The following is a 22,324-nucleotide window of genomic DNA, read 5'->3' as shown; positions in this document are numbered from 1 at the left end:
ACAAGCAGAGGATTTAGGAAGATTACATGGACAGAGGCACAGCAAACAGTTAAGGTAGCTGTTTAGGTTCTGTAGGTATTCAATAAGTGGAAAAGGGTCAATGATCTTTTTAAATCTTCAATATAACTTTTACCCTGTTTTACAACCTCACTAAAATAATGTTATCAAAGCCTGACATACATAAGAAAGTGAGTAGAATGGTTTAATCCATACTGTAATCAAACCTGGCAGCCTGCATCTGTGAAATACCTCCTGGCCTGTAGGTGGCAGTGTGGACAATAATTCAAGCTTAAATAAAAAAGAAAAACAAGAACATATGCAGTTTGGGAAAAATATGGCTGATGAATGTTCTGCATGTAAAGTTACAGAGAATGTGGAACATATACTCATGCACTGTTGAAAATTTAGGGAAGAAAGAAGATTAGCGAGGCAGGAAGGGAATTGGATCTTAAGGGTGTTCTGGGAACATCAGGAGAAGGGGTACAGGACACACAGAAAGCAGTAGTGGACTATTTGACAGAAATAGCAATATATACGAGTTATATTATTATCATTATTATAATAATTATTATTATCATATGAATTTATCTGATGTAAAGTAATCCTCATGAAAAAAAACCCCATTAAGATCCGCACACCAGACTTGCAAGACTGAGGAAGAGCATGTTGGCTCGAAACCTCACTTTGTGCTGAATAAACCCTTCTACGGGAGCTTCCTGGTGTGTGGATCTTGTTTTGTGGATTGTTTTGGATCTAGCACCCACTTGAGGATGTGCGTGTGTATATTAGATTTTTTGTAACGTAATCCTCAGACAACATCCATGCTATATTCTCCGGTACAGTAGGTGGCGATATGCACATAAGAAGTAATGATTGCAACCCGCCATTAAACCAAAAGAAGAAGAACAGCAAGACTGTACGCATGAGCGTGTTAAGTCTACGTCAGCTCTTCTCTACTACAAGCTGTCTCAGAGCTACGTGGCCCTCAGTCCTCCGACTGTCTTCTCATCGAACAAGACAACAGAAACAGGTAAGAAGGGTAATATTCGACGTAATATATACTTTTTGTTTTTACAAATATGTTACCTACTAACTGGTGCTTTTTGTATTTATTAAATTTCCAGTTAACCCCAGTTACGTCGACCTGATAGCTTTTCTTAGGATAACGTTAGCTAGCAAGGAAAAGGAAATCAACATAACTTCAAATATGTCCGTCCAAAATAAGAGCACGTTTTTACTTTATATGTTTATGTGTATATTTGAAGTATAGAGAGAATACGTACGGTGTATTAACCATTATAACGTTATGGGAGTCATAAAAGGTTCAAGCTGCTGAAGTCGACGTCAGCATTGAAAACAGTCCAACCTTTTAATACTGACCTTCTTTATTCCGTTCACAGCCTAAACGTCATGGATCAGGTAATGCAGTTTGTTGAGCCTAGCCGGCAATTCGTCAAAGACTCCATAAGGCTCGTAAAGAGGTGTACAAAACCCGACAGAAAAGGTAGGTTTGAACTTTTTTGCCACCATTTGGCCCAGTCCTTGTAGTGTTTATAGCAGCGTCTAACCTTTATTACAACCCAGCTGCTGATATGTAGCCTGGGCTGCTCGGTGAAAAGTAAATGTATTTTTAATTCTTTCATTTTTTGCCCTCCTGCAGAATTCCAGAAGATTGCTATGGCCACAGCTATTGGGTTTGCCATCATGGGTTTCATTGGCTTCTTCGTCAAACTCATTCACATTCCCATCAACAACATCATTGTGTAAGTAATAGTAACAAAAATGTATTACTTTCTTGGTAAATTGTGTCAGACATCTGGTTTCCGATTCGACTGTTTAATTTGATAATGAGTTAACAGTAATTGTTCAGATTATTTAAAGGAACAGTGATGAGGAAGACTAAAAAGGGGCTTTGACTTGATTAGATTTTTTTCATGTCCCTCCCCATTATATCCAAGTGTCTCACTGATATCAGGGACAACTTATCAGAGAGAGGGGGTTTCCCTTATAATCCTACTCACAGATCAGTTGCTTTGTTTTTATCTACTCACTGCAGTTATGTGTAAATCAAAGTACAGTTGGGTTCACAGGAATTCACTAAATGCTGTGTTGGTCTGTCTGTGGTCAAGCATGGCAAGATAATTTGAGAAATTAAATTATGTGTATTCTTGAATTGTCACCTTATACTGGTCTGAAGTAATAGAGCTTTATAGGAACATTATCATTTAGTTCCCCAGCTGGAGTTTTATAATAAATGAAAACCTCCCTAAACACTGATGCTAAAGTAGCAGCAGTTAGCGAGCCTTTAATTTTACATTATTCTATTTTTAGTAATTATGATTTACAGACAAAAACCACAGTAAATCTTGTCAGTCATAGTTTTCACTCAACATTAGATGGTGTCAATATAAGTCTATTACTATTGTGAATCATCAAAAGGCACAGTAATTTAATGTAGACAAATTCTAATGTCAAAATTATTTTTATCAGGACTACAAATAGTGGAAAAAAAGGTCTCTTAATAGTGTTATCTTTTGCACAAGGCAGATTAACTTGTAATGTATCCTTGGTTATTAGTTACATTACTGAAAATATGAAGGGAAACAAGCAGTTACAATTGTAGAATTCATTTTATTTGTGTTCACAATTGCATAACAATGAAGTACCATTCATTTAGGCTGTCAGTCAGAATATACAGCATTTATTAGAGCAAGTGGTGCTGACACACACTATCATTGCCTTTTAGGAGTGTGATGAAGTGGTTTGCTTGGTCATTCAAACTGAATATTAAAGTAAAATAATTGTGTTTGATAACTGTTCAGATCTCTAGTATCTCTAACACTGCTTTCCGTCTTTCTTTTTCCTTCTAGTGGTGGTTAAATCTGGAATCGAACAAAGACAAACTTCACAATTCGGGAATGGGAGAGGATGCAAAGTGTTATTGGGCTGGTGTGACTGGGGACTGAAGGGATGAAATTTTTACATTCTGTGCACAACATTTATATTTCGCTGTGTAAATAAAACAAATGGAAACCCATTGATTTGTCCTGTCTATTAAAATAATGTTGCTTTAACTACGACAGAAACTCCTTGGTTGTTATCTTTCTTGACATTCAGTGCAGTATAAAAACTCAAAGGCACATACGTGTGTGTATTTTTCATATCAACAGATGTAGTTAATATGGTAGGAAAGTGGAACAAGAGCACTGGTGTTAAAGGCACACACTGTGAGCTGTGATACATAACAAATACCTGCACATATTTAAAGGAAAATATACTGCGAGTATGGGGATCTCACTTGTCTGTAGTTGTCTATTAAATATGCTTTCATTTAAGTTCTTTACTGAAAGTTGTCTGATTAAACAAATGAAGGGAACTAGATGTTTGTATAGAGAAAGGCTTAGGGTTGTGAAGGTGCACATTTATTGGCAGGGATACATTTCTAGATGGTGTTTCCTGAATTCAACCCTGTACAGTGACGGTCGTTAATCCTTAACGTTAAACCTGAAAAGAATACAGGTAAATAGAGGAATCTTTGGCAAGGGTGCCCAATATGATATAAAAACTAATAATAGTAATCAGCTATTTTTCAGTGCTTCAACAGAGATCATTATATCACTCAGAAAAAAATAAGTGAGATTTGTGGCCACACATGATAAAGCTAAGCCATAAGTCAGCTGTGTTAAACTAGTCATGTGTTTTACGTGACAGAAGAGGGATTTCTTCTGTGTCACTCCCCTTCCTTATGAATCCCCATGCTCCAGAGCAGAGGCTGGTCTGTGGTCACAGTTACAGGCTTCCTGTTGTTTCCAGGGGCAACGGCTTCATATGTGTTGGAGGTGCTCACAAGCTTCCCAAACTGCAGGATCTGGTTATCTGGAGAGAGGAGACAGACGCATAATTAAATGCAGCAGTAATGAGGGGCCTACTGAGCGATTGCTACTTTAATAAGTCTAGTTAAATTATTCAATAAGATAAAGAGATAATTCATTTTCCGTCTGACTAGTTATCCTGCACAGCCTCATGTTCTTTAAGCTCTTTGCATGTTAATAATGCAGCTGTGTGTTTGGACATGGCTTCTGGAGCAGTTTGTGTCCCAGTATGACTGCGGCGAGGTGGTCCACATGACTTTGCTTTATGTCTGACCAAAGAAATTTTGGACCTAACGAAGCAGTCTGAGGCCAAGCAGGGTTCACAGACCAAACCACGCACATTCACAGAGGCTATTATGCCGAGGCCTCGGAGCATACTCCCACTTTGTGGTTACTGAAGTGCTAAGAAATCCTCTCAAAGAGAACCCTTGAGCTGCCACAAACAGGAAAGGTGACCAGTGAGGTGTAAGAGTCACAGTCCTCTATAATGACAGGCGGTGAGAGAAGGGGAATGAGCTCTTGAAGGAAAAGGGGAAAGGTTTGGTTAAAGGACTCAGTCCAGTTACATTTTTTAAATTGATTTTTAACCACATGATGATCGCAATTGTAGTTCATGAAAAGTTCAACCATATATGTGGGGTGGTGAAATATTTGCTTGCGGATTTTGTGGTCCCTGTGGACAAAGGGTCATAATCATTCCACTGTCAGTTTAACAAACTCAAAGTACTCAGACATACGTTTATATGGCTGAATATAAGAATGTCGACATTCAACAACAAGTTGAACTGAAGGGACTTGACAGAACTGAGCCTTACAGGCCTGAAAGGACACCTGTCCAACACTGACATCTAGTGGTCAAACCAGGAAGTGCAGTCGTATCTGTAGTGTGTCCTTTTTTACACATACACACATACACTTTATCACACACAGATACAGACAGACACATGTACACGTATGCACATACACCCACCCACACACACGCTCGCACTCAGGATAAAACATGGTGAAGAGACATGGCAGGACACTGAGGAACAGGTGAGGAAAACGCCACCTATGGGAGCCATCCGCACTGGGAGGGGTCACAGTCTACGCCTGCAGGGAGTGCCACCCACAGAGACCACCCCTACCCGGAAAGACCGGGATAGACTCCCCACAAGGTGCAGAGCCCCACGGTCCTCCGGGCTTGAGGGATCTCCAGGACGACGTCCCCGCGGGCAGACCAGACACAACTCCCAGTGTGGAGGGCTCCCATGAGGAAACACTGGAGCTAAAAAGTAAAAGGCTAAAAGGCAATAAGATAGGCTGAGATAAATGGAAGAAATAAAATGATAAAAATAGAAAAAATAAAATGCATTAAACTTTTAAGATAGAAAGATTTAAGAATCAATAAAAAAATAAAAAAATAAATTAATAAATTAATAAATTAAAATAAAACTAAGGCTTAGAAGATTTAATAATAATAAAGTGCAAAAAGAATTAAGAATAAATCAATAAAAATGGTTGTAAGTGGTCAAAAGTTTATCAAACCCCTTAAAATAAATCAGTAGTGATCTTTGATCCTTATATAAAAAGGTGAACATAAACCTCTAATCAAACCCACATTAACAGCTGTAACTCAAATGTAAACAGAGCAGATGCAAGGAATTTAGTCATGCATAATAATGACACATTAAGTAAAATACCAACCCATTCACCTTGATTCCTAAATAACATTTCCCCATTAAAAGTTACTTTTATTCACGCAACATTGCTCTAAATAAGCCGAACAGACAAACACTCTTAAGAGTGGAGCTGCTGAATCGTGTCTAATGTGAAAAGGGCAAACTCACCTCAGGGGATTTACACCTGAAGGCTCTCTGTTATTCATTCACTAATCTGCTGCCATGTTTTTACATTCTGCGGCAAATTAAAAAGTAATGTGGTATTTGAGTTTCTGAACATACAGGTGAGCATATCATGAAATTCTGCTTTCTTTACAGTCCAAAAAAGTTATTCTGTGGCTTTTGCGGTCAGTTTTTTTGTAAAGCATCCACATGTTTTTTATTCCATGAAGCACTCCATGTCTTGTTTCTCTTCCCCCCCCCCGCAGCTGCTACGAGCATTGACTTTACTTTTCCAGCCATCTTGATCTAATTATCTGGGCTGCCTGCTTGGTGTCAGTGGGCCATAAGCAGTGTTTGAAATGAGTCAGAGGATTAGCGCTCTGAGTGGCACAAACCACAGCTGTAGCTAGGTGGGCCTGATGAGGTTGTGTTTCCTCCCGTCAATCATTTCCAGCCCATTAGAGACTCCATTTCATTTTCATTGGAGGGACCAGCTCTGCCATCTGCTCTGCTGAATATTTTGTTTCTGGACGAATGACCTTAAAAAGGCGGCAATTTGTATCTTTCTTCAGATTCTAACAACAACAACAGAGCATAAATTTAATGTCAGTTTTGTGAAGTCATTTAATTTGACTGTTTGAGCCGTAATGATGGACTATTGTTCACAAATAGTGCATGACTTACTAAAGCTACAAAGTTAGACTGCTTTAGTTCTATCAGCAGGACAGGTGAACCTAACAATCAACATGATTAATGTCGAGCTGAAACGGCATTTCGAGAGTATCTAGCTTCCACATCCTGACGTAATTCCGAGTGAAACAGGACGTGCAGGCAGATTAGAGGGATTTGATTTGATCGTTGAGAAGTGGGCGTAGACAGACATTCTCCACAGCGCAGTAGCTAGCTAACTGACCGAGCGTTCTTGGTGCTCTGCGGCTAAATGTTACAGATTGATTGGTTGAAATTGTTTGGTGCTAACTAACGTAAGCACGCGTGAAATTTAGTTTTACCGGAAGAAAAAATGGATCGGATTTTGATATAAGAAATACGAAGAAATTGATTTTCTGTATTTTTTTTGGCCTATATTGTCCAATAGATGCACAATATTACCGGGGATGTGATCTAAAAGGTATTTTATCCAGAGGCCAGGACAGGTCACCTGTCAATCACAGGGCTGACACATTGAGACAAACAACCATCCACTTGCACATTCACACCCAGGCAATAATAGAGCCACCGATAACCTAAGGAGCATGTTTTTGGACTGTGGGAGGAAGCCAGTGTACCTGGAGGGAACCGAAGCATGCACGGAGAGATCATGCAAACTCCACACAGAAAGGCCCCCATGGTTCCCCACGAACCAGGATTCAAACCAGGGTCCTTCTACCTCTGAGACAACAGCACTAACCCCTGCACCACAGTGCAGCCACTTTATGCTATGTCAACTAACTTCAGTTCTTGTTGAGATTAAGTTTTAAGAAGTAAGAAAACGAAGAAGACATACTTGATTAAACCCTGAGGGGAAATTCAATTTTTTCACTCTGTTATTACAAACATGCTACACACATACAAAATACACTCGTGCATAAACAGGTCCCTATGGACATGCATTAATGGAGAGATGTCAGAGTGAGGGGGCTGCACATGGACATGCATCCCAAGCAGTTGGGGGATTCGGTGCCTTGCTCAAGGACACCTCGACACTGCCCACGAAAGGAACTGGCACCTCTGCACCTAACAGCTAAGTTTATATTTAGTCATTCTCTTTGCTTATATAAGGCTTTGACTTCATTTCAGATGACATTTCAAAGGTATCATCTCTTCGGGTTATTTCTTGTTTCAAAGAGACCAAACTAATATAAGTTCAACCTTTAATGGAACAGATGGGCAAGGTAATAAAACAACCTCTGAGTATACAGCTAAAGAGCAGGTGCCATCTAATACACAGATTTCTTCCCTTGTCAATCCGCAGGTGGTGGATGACAGAGGAAATGGTGCATAGCTGCAATGTTTATGTTCGTGTTTATGTATTCAAAAAAACAGCCCATCACAGAAAGTATTATCTGTAAGTCCTTTTAACTCACATTCTTACATTCCATAGAATCATTTTTGTAGGTTGGAACATGTTTCATTAGTTAAAGGGGGGTATTATGCTGATTTCAAGCTTCATGTTTCACTCTGTGATACCTGTGGAGTAGCTTAGCATACATTACAGTTAAAAAACTCATTTGTTTCACACTGGTGCTCTGTGCAGGCCCTCATACAGTCTCTGCCTGAAACGACTCAGTCAGCTCTGTCTCTTTAAGAAACCCCGCCCCTACAAGCCTGCTTTCTTCTGATTGGTCAGCTCTCTGAAGGCTGCTGAGAGCGTGTAGAAAAACCTGTGTGAAAGCTGGCGTTCACAGCAGCCTGCAGACTGAGCTGAGAAGCCTGGGCATAACTCCAACATACTTTTACCTACAGATTTGAAACTTCACCCACGTTTAGTCTGGACATCCAACATTGTAACATTATATATATATGTCCTAAAATGTGAAACAGCATAATACCCCCACTTTAAAAAGACAAACACAAAATTTTGAGTATCACAACATTTACACTAACATCTAGTTAAACTAAGAATGAATTGTTAGTAACCATGACTAGTTGTTTTTACAGTGTAGTGCAATGCTACATCGTGATAGCATGCTACTATGTATTTGTCACTAAACTAGCATTCTCTATGTACAAATATCTATAATTCAAATGTAATAAATCTGTATGCGTCACAGCCCGGCTCAAGGGGAGGCCAAGGAGGAGAGGACCACACATGACTTTTAACCGAAGATTTATTTAACCTAAGATAATTTTAAAAACTACCAATGTTAAATATGATTATCAGTAATGTCCAGTGTGTTAATCTGAAATTGTGTGCAAAGGCAAATGTAGTGCATCATTATAATTCTTAGATTAGTCCGTGTTAAGGCTTCTTGAATCTTACAAAAAAGGGACTACAGATGCGAATTAGCTTAAAGCTATAATCTGGTACGGTGCATCAAATGGTGACATTTATGTTTTAAACTGTACATGGTTCCTTTTAAATAAATTACAATAAATAAATATATATAGCTTTTTATTGAAGTTGTAAAAGAGGAGTTCGGTTCCCACGGGAAGAATAAGGAGACTTATGAAGATTAATCGAACAACCTCATTCAGCACACACAACACATCAAACATCACAGGGTATTCCACACTATTAACCCAAACCAGCGCCTGATAATTGCATTGTTTAAACATCCTCTTAAAGAGACACAACATGAAAAGCATTAAATATTAAGAATATAAAAAATATGCAAAAATAATTACATCATGCGAAGGCGAAAATGAACACAAAGGAACAAAGACGGGAAAGAATGAAGCGAATCATTTGTCCACAGGCGGCTGCACGCACATCAAACAGGGACAAAAAAAAACACTGTTCTGCTTCAAAGACCGCCACCCTGGCATGATATTAAGCCAGAGTGACTCAGAGCGGGGAGGAAAATAAGCTCCATGTGAAGTTGGGGGGATGTAATAATGGAGTGAGAGTTACTATGCTATGGGTGTATGAGAATAATGTCCGACTGTGTTTAAGTGCTGTCCTGAAGTTTTCACTCTGCAGGCTAATGTGCTGCCACCAGCTGAGCCACGAGGGTCGCCTACGAGCCGGGGAAAATAGAGAAGTCGATGCAGATATTGTATTTTGTGAGTGTTTATGTAAACTTTTTATGTTCTTATTGCTGCTATACATGGTCTTGAAAGTAAAATGTAAAGATAAACAAGGATTTTTGTGTAGATTCAATTAGAAAATAGTTATAGAGGCCCCCAAAAACATATTTTCTCAATCATCTTCTTATAAGCAACATGATCCTCAGTGAACATGTAACGTCCTGCCAAAGTTGGAACAGTTTTGGTTATTTTAGATGACTTACATCTGAATATGTGCTTTTCTCTCTGCTCTTCTTATTGGTTCCAAAGTGGGCGGGGCTCAGCTGGCAAAAGGTGATGGTGCGCATTTTAAGCAGGGATGCATCGATTGATTGGATCCAAATCGGCCGATATAGGCTCTAATTAGGGGATCGGTGATCGGCTGACCATCCTTTACAGTGCCGATCACTAAAATCTGTAAAACTTAGGAGCCACTTTAGCGTGGTAAACATTTTTTTAAATGTCGCCTATCAGGCTCTTTTATGAAATATCTGACACCTATCCGTCCAATATTGCATTACAGGTCTACATATGTGCAGCACACTGCACAGTGCACTGCACTTAAGATATAATAAGTAGGATTCTTCCTTGCATTTTGTCAACAACACATTCAAACTGGGCCCCTCCTACTGGGCTCTTCGTCACCAGAAACTCACTCTCACTCTCTTGTGCGAGAACATGCCCACCCCGCTGAGCTAACACCGACAGCATCACGGTTACCTTTTTGAGGCCCCTACCTGTCCAACAGAAAGAAGGCCAACTCTGCATCGCTCTTTCGCCATGTTCGCCGGTCTGAATGGGGCCAAGTTGCGAATTTGAACCACTCCCATACACTCACCTATGCGCTGTGATTGGCTCAGGGAACCACAACAGCGCCCCCCTCCTGAAAACATCCTGTGCAAAGCAAAACAACAGAATAGATGCAGAGGGAAGGGTCTCACCAAGAGTAAGTGATGATTTAAATTATATTTGTAAAAGCCTATATTTTATTGTTCTAGGAAAATCCTACTTATTGTACCTTTAATTCTTCTGAACAGTGCAGATACCAACTGCAATGGCTAATAAAAATGCATTAAAATCCGTAATCGGTATCGGCCATTAAAATCCTGATTAGTGCATCCCTAATTTTAAGTTACATCAATCATAATGTTGCTTTATTCTACTTAAAATATGACAAAAGGGCGATATTATCAATGCACTCTCATAAAACCACAACCACACAGGCAGGCAGAGGCATTTTATCTGACTGTTAAACTGCTAAACTCATGATTTATTTATCTTTTATTAAGCTCCTATTAAGATACAAGACCTCTTCTTCCAGGGAGTCTGGTAATAAATAATAATATGTAAGGATGTATTTCCCAATTCTTAAAGTTTTTGCTTATTTAGACATGAATATTTAATGTAAGAGAGAAACACTAAAGGGTTTTAAGGCTTATAGTTGCTATAAGTCCACAGTAAGTTAATGGAATATCCCAATTACTTATTAATGATGAAAAATAATACTATAATTAAAATAGCGTATAGCTGCAACTATCTTATTCAAATATAGCAATTCACCAGTGTGCCTTAAAAAGTCTGCCAAGGCTCTTGAGCTTTAATATGATCTACCTGCACACATTGCAGTTATAATCCACTAGAGAGCAGAGAACATGGCAGAAATGAAGATGTTACCAGAATAAAAAGTGACGGCTGGTGTGATTAGAAAAACGTCCACCAGAGGCAGCAGAGCATCACTATAAGAAGCAAAAGAAATCATGCCCAACAGGAAGGCAAAGTGGCACCTACATTTACTAACACACATTATCTCCGTCTGCTTCTCACACACACATCCATTAAATAAACATGCGCACACACATGCAACCTCTTTACCGAGCACAAAAGGCTTTCAGATGGCTTCATTAGTAATCCCCTCCTCAAAGCAGATACCGATCAATAACGGCCCCCATTGCAGCGGGGACCGAAATGAGCGTCGCACCCTCCAGTGACAACAATGGAGATGTTTGCTGCCTGTAATTGCATTTCCAGCGCCACAGCCGAAAGGGCCCGTCAGCTGTAAGTAGACCGTATTTACACAACAAATTACCCAGGAGAGAGGGTGGGCAAGCCGAGAAGAGACTCGCAGATACTCACACTGCAATGGACAGGTAGAGAGGGGAATTATGGGTGTTAGGGGCCATTTTTGAAACGGAGAGATGACTGTTGCGGCTCTATTTTAGCCTCTCGATATTTTTTTTGTAAAAAGGTTTTCTAATAACAGGTCAAAGGTGCTGCATGAAGCATTTTTAAGCACTGACACATTACTTTCAAACTATCTGTACTATAACAGTGCACTGTATCACGAACAGAGCAAAAACAAGGTAACTGGTCTCTATCTAAAGACAACATTTATATTCATAGATAAAACATATCTTAAAACTAGGGCTGTCAAAGTTAACGTGTTATTAACGCGTTAACGCACATTCCCTTTAACACCACAAATTATTTTAACGTGTGATTAACGCACGCGCTTTCTATTATTATGACCCTGCCCCCGCCCCATAGTTTGAGAAATCAGGAAGCGGTGCACCCACTATGTTGTGGATAGCATGCAGAAACAAACTTTTAAATGGCAAGTTCAGCCTCAAAGCCCTGCTAGATGGTTCTCTGGACAAGACAAAAGTTATTTGTATTTACTGTCGATGTGAACCGAGTTATCACCTGCAATGTTTCCGCTACATACATTTTGCCACGGCGCCGCCGCTGCTTCAGATTTCTATCCACGCTCGATTAAGCTCCAAATGAACGGTCGTTCGCCCGCTCTCCTTGTTGAGGAAGAGCACTGAAACCAGGACGCTCTCTGTCCACACACAATCATATGCAGTTCTGTAACGCAATGTAAACACTCCGACTGTGTATCTCCATATGTCCCTATTGTAAATGCATTGACTGTCGCTGTTAATAAAGCTTATAAAAGGTGCAGATGTCATTCGGTTCACATGCTGTGAGAACTGAATTGCAAAGAAAATATTTAAATTTTGTGACTTAAACAGACTGCTGATGAAGACAGTCAACACAGCAGACAGAGAGAGAGAACAGAAAGTGGGGGCGGGGCCAGAAGCTATGCAGAGAGCAGAGGTGCAGGTGTGTTTGGGCATAGAAGCAAAGCAAAGTGATCAGAGTAGTTTGTGAATTAAAACGTGAATTAAGGTGAAGAAGAGAGTACAATTAAACTGTGGAAGGAACAAATAAGCATCTAGAAAGAGGATCATCCAGACTGAGTAAGTCTACATGTGAAGTGCTTCCCACAGAAATCACTGATATATGTGATGATTGCCATGTTATGCTTTCAGCATATTTATTAGTATATATATATTAATATTTATTTAGTATTAGTCATTGTTTTGGAATGTCCATTCCCATGTTGACAAGAGGATTAAAAACTTTTCTTTAAGGTACATTTATATAAAGGTAAAAATGTGTGATTAATTTGCGATTAATTACGAGTTAACTATGGACAACCATGCGATTAATTGCGATTAAATATTTTAATTGATTGACAGCCCTAGTTAAAACTACATTTTTAGCAATATACACACCAACCTGTGAATCACTGTTCCCCTTAGCTCTACTTAATAGGTTCTGAGTGTTAGAGACAGACCATGTTTCCATAAATACAGCTGTATGAGTTACCTGTATGAGCAATTTCGTATGACCCATATACCTCTAATGGCTGTAGCAATTATGACGTGTGCAAAAATCAGGTAATGTAGTATAAGGAGGAAAGGAAAGGTCGGGGTGGATGGATGGATGTGTGTAAAACAACAGACAGCAATTACTTATTTTAACTTGTGTGTGTGTGTAAGGCAACTTTTGAACAGTTCTAACTTATGTCACATATATGCTTACATCAGGGGTCTCCAACAGGTAGCTCGCGGCCTGGATTTTAGTAGCTCGCCAAGAGGTCCACAGACTGTACAAAAAATCTGACAACAATAAATGCACCCTAAAAGCCTCTTCCTACTTTGAGTCAGTCAAATACACAGATGCCCCACCCCCTCCAATACAAAATAATAGGATAGGCCTATCAGCTGTCAATAATAAACTGTGATGCTCCCGGCAAGTTTGTCAACGTCTGAACCTAACCAATCACAGCAATGCTGCAGCAACCTCCATCGACGGGTCAACACACAAACATACTATCTCCACAGAGAATGTGAAGGACAAATGTGTGCCTCATCTGTGGTACCAACGTTTCAGTCGACAAAAGCATCAACATGGGGCGCCACCAGCAATTAAAGCGATGTAATGCAAGTAGCTCTTGGCCACTTTCATTTTTTCAAAGTAGCTCTTAGATGAAAAAAGGTTGCAGACCCCTGGCTTACATACATAACTTAAAGCCACTGTGAGGAGTTTTTCTCTGGTTATGAAACAGACTGAAATTAATTCTGATTACTCTATATGAGCTACAAAAGCAAACCAGACCATTAGTGACAAATTAGAGGCTAGGTGTCAGACGAAGCGATTAACTGCACGCTGCCTTTGTTTACATTTTCCAGGGTAGAATTTAAAGCGAGAGATGCATATGACTGTTAAAGACAGGATTATATTTTTTTTGTTAAAAAACACAACTTAAGCATGTACAGGACAAAAACAGCAAAGAGATATGAGGTACAGCTTTGTCCACAGGGGGCGCCAAAATCAACACAACCTGAAAGTTCCTCACAGGAGCTTTAACTGACATAATATAATTGTTTCAATCCAAACTACGATCTTTTCCTAATTTTTAGCAGGTAGCTTTTGGGTCTACACCCAGCCAAACTACAACAGTTTTAGAACATGAATCGTGTTTTATGTGTTTGCCTAGAAGCCTGTTATTGAGGATTATTTATGGGAGTCACTGTTAATGGATATCAACTGTCTTTGAGTATATATTCACTCATGCCACTACCAGTAGGGAGCAAACATTTCCAGGAGTCATTCTTTAACCAACTCCTTATTATGAGGCTCGTTTACAGTCCTCAAACAGCATGGATGAGGCAGCTCGCTGAAGTCGAAGTCTTGCCATGAAACAGGAAGTCACTGTAACTCAAACAATCTTGGTCTTATCTGCCTCAAACTTTACAGTTCCCATATGAACACATCTACATGTTAATATTCAGCCTCTCTCATAGCGCCACCTACTGGTAAGAGGCAAAAAGCTGAGCGTGACGTACTTTTTCAGTAGACAGAATTTACACTGTGTTGCTCTGTGTAGTTTGAGCTGCTCTCTCTTCCCTCCTTTCTTCCCTCGTGAAATAATGGGGGAGTAGGGGGAGGTACAGTGTACAGTCTAGCCCAGCAGGAGTGAGTGCTAGCCCCAGACAGGGCACCTCACCCTGGCTCTGTCTTCCCCGTCTTCTTCGTAACACACCTCTCTCTACAAACTCTTCTCTATATTGTTCTATTGTGTGTTTAATTCAAATGTGGGGGCCATGTGGTAGGGTAGGTAGTATCCGCCTTGTCAATCCCTGGAGCCTGGTTCAATACTACTTGCAGCTTGAATGCTAAGTCGAGTTTTCTAGTAAAATGTTTGCATGGAATGTGATCTGATCATCTCTATCGTCTCTGACATCTATTGTGGGTTCAGTGCAGTAGCTGTTGTAATATAACTTTCCAACAACCATTGCATGTCCCCACGCATTTGCATGCGCAGACAATAGGTAGCCAAAAAGCAATCAGATTGTTTGCATGGTACAATTTTTCTATTGTCAAAAGTGTTTAGCTACCCTACTACAGCAAGTAATACAATCCATGAAAAGTTCAATTGGTTTGGGCCTGTTTATTGTGATGGAGGTTTTTATATGGAGCAGTTTTATTCTGTTTAGGCTCTCAAACACATTACAACTGGATTGTTAGACTGCATGTAAAAAGCTTCTGCTGCTTTGTGACTGGCCCTGATGATACTCAGGGCCAGTTTAAGCTGTCCCTCCTGTCATTCATGATTCAGTTTATTGAAGCTAATTTTACTAATCCCTAGTAATGAAGGATGAAATCAGTCATTGACTGGAAAATGTGACACATGACAACTTAAAAATAACATTGAGTCAGTCGCTGTGATCCCAGGTACTTCAGCACAAACAAATAGATCATTTTCTCTGCCCCTTATATCTGAATGTGTTTCACGTCAAACACGTGTCGCCTTTTAACAAGACGTGTCATCGAGAGGCAAATTGAACTCATTCAGTCAGAGGGAAGAGCCTCCACTCCTTCAGAACAGTGTGCTATCAAATTTCATCATGCTTCACAGTTCGAGGGAGAAAATCATTTTCTATAAATCATGTTTGTTCAATACCGAGCTGTCCAATTACTAAAATGAGGTGAATGCATGACTGTGTTTCGCACAAATTCTTCTGTTCTGGTTCCATCCTCAGAGGGACTGTACATTATTGAACTAAATCGACTGCGTAGAATCTACACTTGTTTAAGGTAAGAAAGGAGATTTATAAGAGAAAATTGTGAGATATTTTATTAGGTCAAGTCTGTATGGGAACATACTGTTTAAAATACAAGGAAAGGAATTAATCATCACAGGTGTCTGTAGTTTGCAGATGGATGAGCTGAAGACTTCAGTTAATGCACAATTTACACTATTCAGCCACTCTTATTCTTGAGATAACAAATAAATCTAATTTGTACTTTTCTCTTCTTTTGGGATAACCAGTGTTGTAGTACTCGAGGCTGACCAGAGACCTGATTTTCATTGTTCAATAACAGTTCCTGCCAGGATGTCTAAAGAGGCGCCACAAATTGTGCGTTTTGTTTTCAAAGATTTTACAGCAAATGCAACCAAGAGCAGAGCAACATGTTTGATATGTGAAAGAACCATCGAGGAAATGACGCAGACAACCTCAAACATTTAAAGACATTTGTCCAGATGCATCCTGAAAAGTAAGTGAGATGCTAAAATTACTTGGACCGTTAACCTCTAAAGATGTGTGGTCAGGTCGCGGGGCACTTGGACTTAGACTCAGATGATGGGGACTGGACTCTGACTCAGACTCAGGTAATGGGGACTTGACTCGGACTCAGATTCAGATAATGGGGACTCGACTCAGACTCAGGTAATGGGGACTTGACTCGGACCCAGGTAATGGGGACTCGACTCGGACTTAGACTCAGATAATGGGGACTCGACTCTGACTCAGGTAATGGGGACTCGACTCGGACTCAGACTCAGGTAATGGGGACTCAGACTCAGGTAATGGGGACTCGACTCGGATTCAGACTCGACTCAGACTCAAGTAATGGGGACTTGACTTGGACTCAGGTAATGGGGACTCGACTCGGATTCAGACTCGACTCGGACTCAGGTAATGGGGACTTGACTTGGACTCAGGTAATGGGGACTCGACTCGGACTCAGGTAATGGGGTTTCGACTTGGACTCAGGTTATGGGGACTCGACTAGGACTCAGGTTATGGGGACCAGACTCAGACTCGACTCAGGTAATGGGGACTCGACTCGGACTCGGACTCAGGTAATAGGGACTCGACTCAGACTCAGGTAATGGGGACTCGACTCAAACTCAGACTCAGATAATGGGGACTCGACTCGGGCTCAGACTCAACTCAGACTTAGGTAATGGGGACTTGACTCGGGCTCAGACTTGACTCAGACTCGGTTAATTGGGACTCGACACAGACTTGACTAGTATTCTTCTTTGGTGACTCAAGACTCAGACTTGAACACTGGAGACTAGAGTCTGGATCAAAGTTTGGTGACTCGAGTACAACACCGGGGACAACTTATTTTGTTGCTGGAATCATTTGGATGCAGAAGAACATACGAGTCTCTTAGAGTTTGGTTTGTTTAGTTTATTCAAACTCTTGGGAGTGCTAACACTCCATCAAACAAAATCCCAAATGATGTGTAACAGGCACAAGTACTTCCAGATTTAGTTCTGGAAATAATAAACACCCACCAATAAGATGAGATTTTGAATATCAATGATCTGAGAAATATGGTTGTTCTATTCAAGGAATCCTGCATTTTATATCAGCCTGTAATTTCAACACAGCAGTGTCCTTCGTTTCTCTACCTGACATCCTCCTTATATTTAAGGCTATTTATTGGCCATGACATGAGCCAAGGCGAGCACTAGCGCTGCTAGCACCATCTGCTGTGCAACGATAGCCGCCTCCATTAAATGTTTATGATGGCACTGCTGAGTTTGTGGAAGAGTGTGTGGTGACAAACACTGCTCTGGCTTAAGTTGACCTTCAGATAAGAAAAACTCGTCTCTGCTGGGAATGTGGAATCAGTCTGAGGGGAGACAAAAGTGCATACAGACACAGGAGAAAAGGAGATATTAAAATATATTAGAGGCTGATTGTGGAGGGTGTTTGAGTAGATAAATTTGATGTGTGTGCTAATTAATATCCTGTCATGGATACTTGAGTTTACAGTATGTGAGAGATGCGTTATATTTGGTCAAAAATACATGAATCTGCATCTTCGTTTGCCTCTGTGCTAGTCTGCAGCTCCACTGGGGGTACTAGTAGCAGTTCACATCAGGCTGCTCTCCATTCCCCCCCCGCTGCCCCCTGCGTGTGATGTGCACAGCGCCAGAAATCTACAGATCCATAAATAAAACCATAAAACAGCAGTTTTCCCTCCCGCTGCCACACTGCACCACTACAGAATACATACACTTTTCATTTCCCCTCTCTAGGACCTTGGTGAGTGCGAGCGGAGGAGAGAGGGAGGAAAGAGAGAGAGAGAGTTAGGGGAGGGAAAGGTGGGGGGGGTAAGAGGGCAGAAAGTGGCAGCGTCATTATGTAGAAAGGCGTAGCAGAGGAGGAGAGAACACGTGTTGAAGGGGATATGAAAGAAAAAGCAAGACCGATAGATAAAGGGAAAGTAGATTCATTTTCTTTGGACTGGATTGCTAAAAGAATGAGACAAAAACACAAGGTGAGAGTACAGAGAGAGAAACATGCAGGGAAAGTAGAAAAGAGAGATGAGGCGAGTAAGAGAAGGTCAGGGTACGTGTTTGCATCTCGGGAAACAGAGGTACAAGGAGAGATCTTACAGTAGAGATGTCTGCCTCTGGTCGGGACACCGGGTAAGACCTCACTGAACCAAGTTTGTCAGACACATCTATCTGTTTGACTACAAGATAAAGTACATTTCTTTTTCCTCCTTTGAAAACAATTCTTTCCAGTTTTTAGAACGCCTCCTGAATGCTAAAATCTCACTGAAGACTCGTGCTGCAGCGCTTCATCTCAGCAGCAAAGCAAAACTTTAAAGGCACTCCTGTCAACATATTCTTAGATTTATTGTTTCTGAATTCAAAATGTTTCCCCCCTACTGTTTCAAAGCTACAGAACGGGATCCAAACATCTGGTCTATTTTCTAATAAGGCTTTTGTTTGTTCTTGTTAAATCTGAACCAGAAATTACATCACAAAATGTCACTTCTAACCAGAACACAAGGAGAATCCCTGCTGCTTTAGTCAATATACATTAGTAAAGCTTTCACAGAGGTCAGTAGGAAGGCTTTCTCTGAAGTATTTTCATCACTGCCTTCACAGCCAAGTCAAGGTCAGGGGCAGATACAGAGAGGTATAACTCGAGCGATATGGGAGTTTTGATATAAAGACCGATATTGATTTGAAAAGGAAAGATTACTGATATAGAAGCCGATATTTTAAACAAATATACATTGTTTAAATATAAAAAAGGTACTGAGAAGGCTGCCTTCTTAAATGAATGTACAAAGGATATTTCATATTAATATACATTGTCAACCAATTCCAGCTAGGACCACCATCTGCTCTGCTTAATGTGTGGCAGACAGCGCTGTGAGTACTGTAAACTACAAAGTCAGAGCATGCTCTGCTGGACAATCTTTGTGATGACGATGTTCTGTGAACATAAGCGCATATTAGAGAAAAAATATATGCCAAAACAAAATATATCTATGATAGTCCAATATCGGCATTACTATAATGGCCAGCCAATATATTGATCGGGCTCATAAACTGATGAAAAGATGGACATGTGACAGCTCCCTGTAAGTAAAGATGAAACATCTTGCCCACTGCTGACTGGCTGCAGTATAGGTCATAAAGCCCGCCTCCTCCATTTGAACAAATGGGACAAACTATCAAATTAAAGTAACAATCTTGATTATTTCAGTTTTGTGCTCTTAAGCGCCACCCACTGCCGATAATCGGTAATTAACCAGACGTCTACAGCTGGCTCCCTTTGTCACAGTTCTAACTCTTGATTTTTCTTGCTTTCCTTTTTTTTTCAATTACTTTTGAAGTTGTATCTTGTATCTTTTCTTTGTTTGTTCAGATGACTGTTTACTCACAACACTTGCAGAGACTGGAAAAGCAACCACTTAGCTCTGCCTAAGATGCTGGGTGATGGAAAACACGTCACTAACTAACCGCCGCTTGTGATTTTTTTTTTTCGTGAATGTCGCCACAGACACCCAGTCCATAAAAATGCGATATGCTGCAAATGCAAAGACTTTCATCAGTGGGCCATAGGCTCAATCACCATTGCGTTACCTCATTCTGTGACAGATAGTGACTTAAAAGACATTTATTTAAATGTAAAGGTTCGAGATTGTTACTTTAAAATAAACGTTAAAAAATTCTAAATGTCAAATGTGGTTTCTGTCATTATAGTTAGTTCTTGCTGATTTATTATTAAGTGTTCATTTTTTGGAGAAGTTTAGTTTTAATAAGATGTTTGATGCTGTAAAAAGGATGATTGACAGCTCTATTGACAAATCCAGATCCTGCAGCCGATCTGTTCTGGACTAGCAGAGTAGAGGAGGAACGGCAAGAGGAGACATAACTAAAACAATCACTACAGTCATTGAACTTTCCATAACCGCTAATATCTGCTTCAGACCAACACAAGAAGCTGTTCTTCTGTTACATCGATCTTTGTTGTATTTTTGGTAGGTTAAATGTGTGTTTTGGTTAGTGGAAGGGGCGGGACGTCAATATGCGGCTCCACCAGTCGATCTCTACTGCACAGACTCTGGCTCTAAATGCGCACGCCTCCGGGAGTATTTTGGCTCTCATTTCATCGATATACAGTATATAGTCACTGGTCTACAGAAAAGTGCCCATAAAGCAGTAAAGTTGCTTTGAGAAATGAACTTTTACGTCTATTCCAAACATTAGTATGGACCAAAAAGGCTACATGCTACTCAAACTGAAAGTCTAAATACTCAGAATTCTGTTCATCTGTACAATTTTGCTGCGTTTCTTTATGTACAGCGTGCAGCCAAAAATATAGAACACGATGTGAAGTCCTTATTAACACTTTCTCATTTGCATGCCGGCGTGTTTGTGAAGGCTTACATTTCATAAACAGCATGCTCTCATTAACAGTGAGGGCAAGCTTTCTAATCTTGCCCAAAGTTTACTTTTAATTAAGATTTCTCAATTGCTTCGGCTCTCTGAGAGACTTTGCCATCGAAATCCATCTGTGTTCACGTGTTTGTCTTTTATCAAACTCTCCACCTGCCCCTGTTGGATTTGTGTGTGTAGGTCTATGCGTCTTATGTTGCATTAGTTTGTCTGTGTGTGTGTTCACAGGCGCCGACGCTTTGAAATGCTGCGTATGTACCCGTGTCTTTGAGCCGCACAGGGAGAATGAGCTAAGAAACCCCATCTGGTGGGTCATTTGAAGGTCCTTTACCATTCTGATGACATTTTACACACTGCGTTAGGTGTAGTGGCGAGAGAGTAGCTTTATCTGTGTAATATATGTGGTATTTGAAAAGGCTGAAGAAAATGAGAAAGGGAAAGTCCTAATAAAAAGCTAGTATGTGACGACAAAATTAGAATCATTGTTCAGTTAATGGTACGCATTTTATTTGTGCTTTACACCTGTTACAGCAACCCAGAGTGCAAGTTAATGCTTTAAAGCTCCTGTGAGGAACTTTCTGTTTGAGTTGATTTTGGCGCCCCCTGTGGACAAAGCCGTATCTATTATGTCTATGCTGATTTTGCCCTGTACAAACTTAAGTAGTGTTTTTTTTAACAAAAAATCTCATCCTGCTTTCTCTAACAGTCACATGCATCACTCACTTTAAATATTTGCCCTGGAAAATGTAAACAAAGGCAGCGTGCAGTTAATCGCTTCGTCTGACACCTACCCCCCTGCCAGCAGTTTCAGGCACTAAAAATAATTATATAGAAATAAACATTTTTGTCGCTGATGGTCTGGTTTGCTTTTGTAGCTCATATAGAGTCATCAAAATTAATTTCAGTCTGTTTCATGACCAGAGAAAAACTCATCACAGGAGCTTTAAGTCTGTCGTTTTAGCTGTTTCCAGGGTGTTGTGGATTCGAAGTGCTGTCAAAATGCTGGCAACCAACACTCAATACTGTCTGCGCACATCATGTTAGACACAAATGGAGGACTAAAGCCGCTGCTGCTCTGCTAACGTGCTGCTTTCGCTATGGCTGAGACTTTGTTTAACTCAGAAGCAAACATCTAGAGTATAGTATGAGCATGATGACTGTTTACTTTTTTTATAACAACATGAATGAAGTAGCACTTCTGTTACATTATATGCAAATTTGCTTTTACCTGAGCAATCTCATTATCGTACTTGCAACATTGTCGCACATCATGTATTCATTATAAGCCAACATGTCTCCTCTTTGCTGCTCTAAGCATGTTTGCTGCCCCCACTATGTGGTCTGTGTTATAAAAGCAAATAAACCAGGGCTAAAGCAATAAAAAAAACAAGACCAGATTTTATGTCATGATATTGTATTGCCCAACTCAAGTGTGCATGTGTTCTCTTATTGCATGTATGTGTGTGTGTATGTATGACGTTCTTTGGTGCATGCATGTATGAGCCTGATGATACTGAGAGTTAAGGAACAGAGTCGTTGAGTACTTG

The 22,324-nt window shown here is 40.3% G+C and overlaps 2 protein-coding genes across 3 annotated transcripts in view; one reads left to right on the top strand and one right to left on the bottom strand.

The window, feature by feature from the left end:
- The first annotated feature begins 920 nt into the window (after positions 1–920).
- sec61g (SEC61 translocon subunit gamma) lies at positions 921–3,037 on the top strand. Its single transcript, XM_069667752.1, has 4 exons — positions 921–1,030; positions 1,401–1,504; positions 1,661–1,763; positions 2,871–3,037. Exons 2-4 carry the CDS (start codon positions 1,411–1,413, stop codon positions 2,878–2,880), a joined length of 207 nt encoding a protein of 68 aa, XP_069523853.1. The 5' UTR covers positions 921–1,030; positions 1,401–1,410; the 3' UTR covers positions 2,881–3,037.
- The window catches only part of tpk1 (thiamin pyrophosphokinase 1), a 93,341-nt gene continuing 74,037 nt past the window's right edge, over positions 3,021–22,324 (bottom strand). For both annotated transcript variants that reach the window (XM_069667749.1, XM_069667750.1), the window contains exon 9: positions 3,021–3,876. In XM_069667749.1, the coding sequence (XP_069523850.1) occupies positions 3,731–3,876 (146 nt within the window). In that variant the 3' untranslated portion in view covers positions 3,021–3,730. The remainder of the gene's footprint in view (positions 3,877–22,324) is intronic.

Source organism: Semicossyphus pulcher, unplaced genomic scaffold, assembly GCF_022749685.1.
Source record: "Semicossyphus pulcher isolate SPU_LCO1_2020_fin unplaced genomic scaffold, fSemPul1.0.p SCAF_18, whole genome shotgun sequence".
NCBI lineage: Eukaryota > Metazoa > Chordata > Actinopteri > Labriformes > Labridae > Semicossyphus > Semicossyphus pulcher.
The sequence above is the reverse complement of the archived record's forward strand: the minus strand, read 5'-3'. Positions and strand labels throughout refer to the sequence as shown.

Excerpts from the sequence above, each read along its gene's own strand:
- sec61g (XM_069667752.1), top strand. The coding sequence starts at position 1,411 with ATGGATCAGGTAATGCAGTTTGTTGAGCCTAGCCGGCAATTCGTCAAA. Across the intron at positions 1,505-1,660 it reads TACAAAACCCGACAGAAAAG|AATTCCAGAAGATTGCTATG; the intron begins GTAGGTTTGAAC and ends GCCCTCCTGCAG.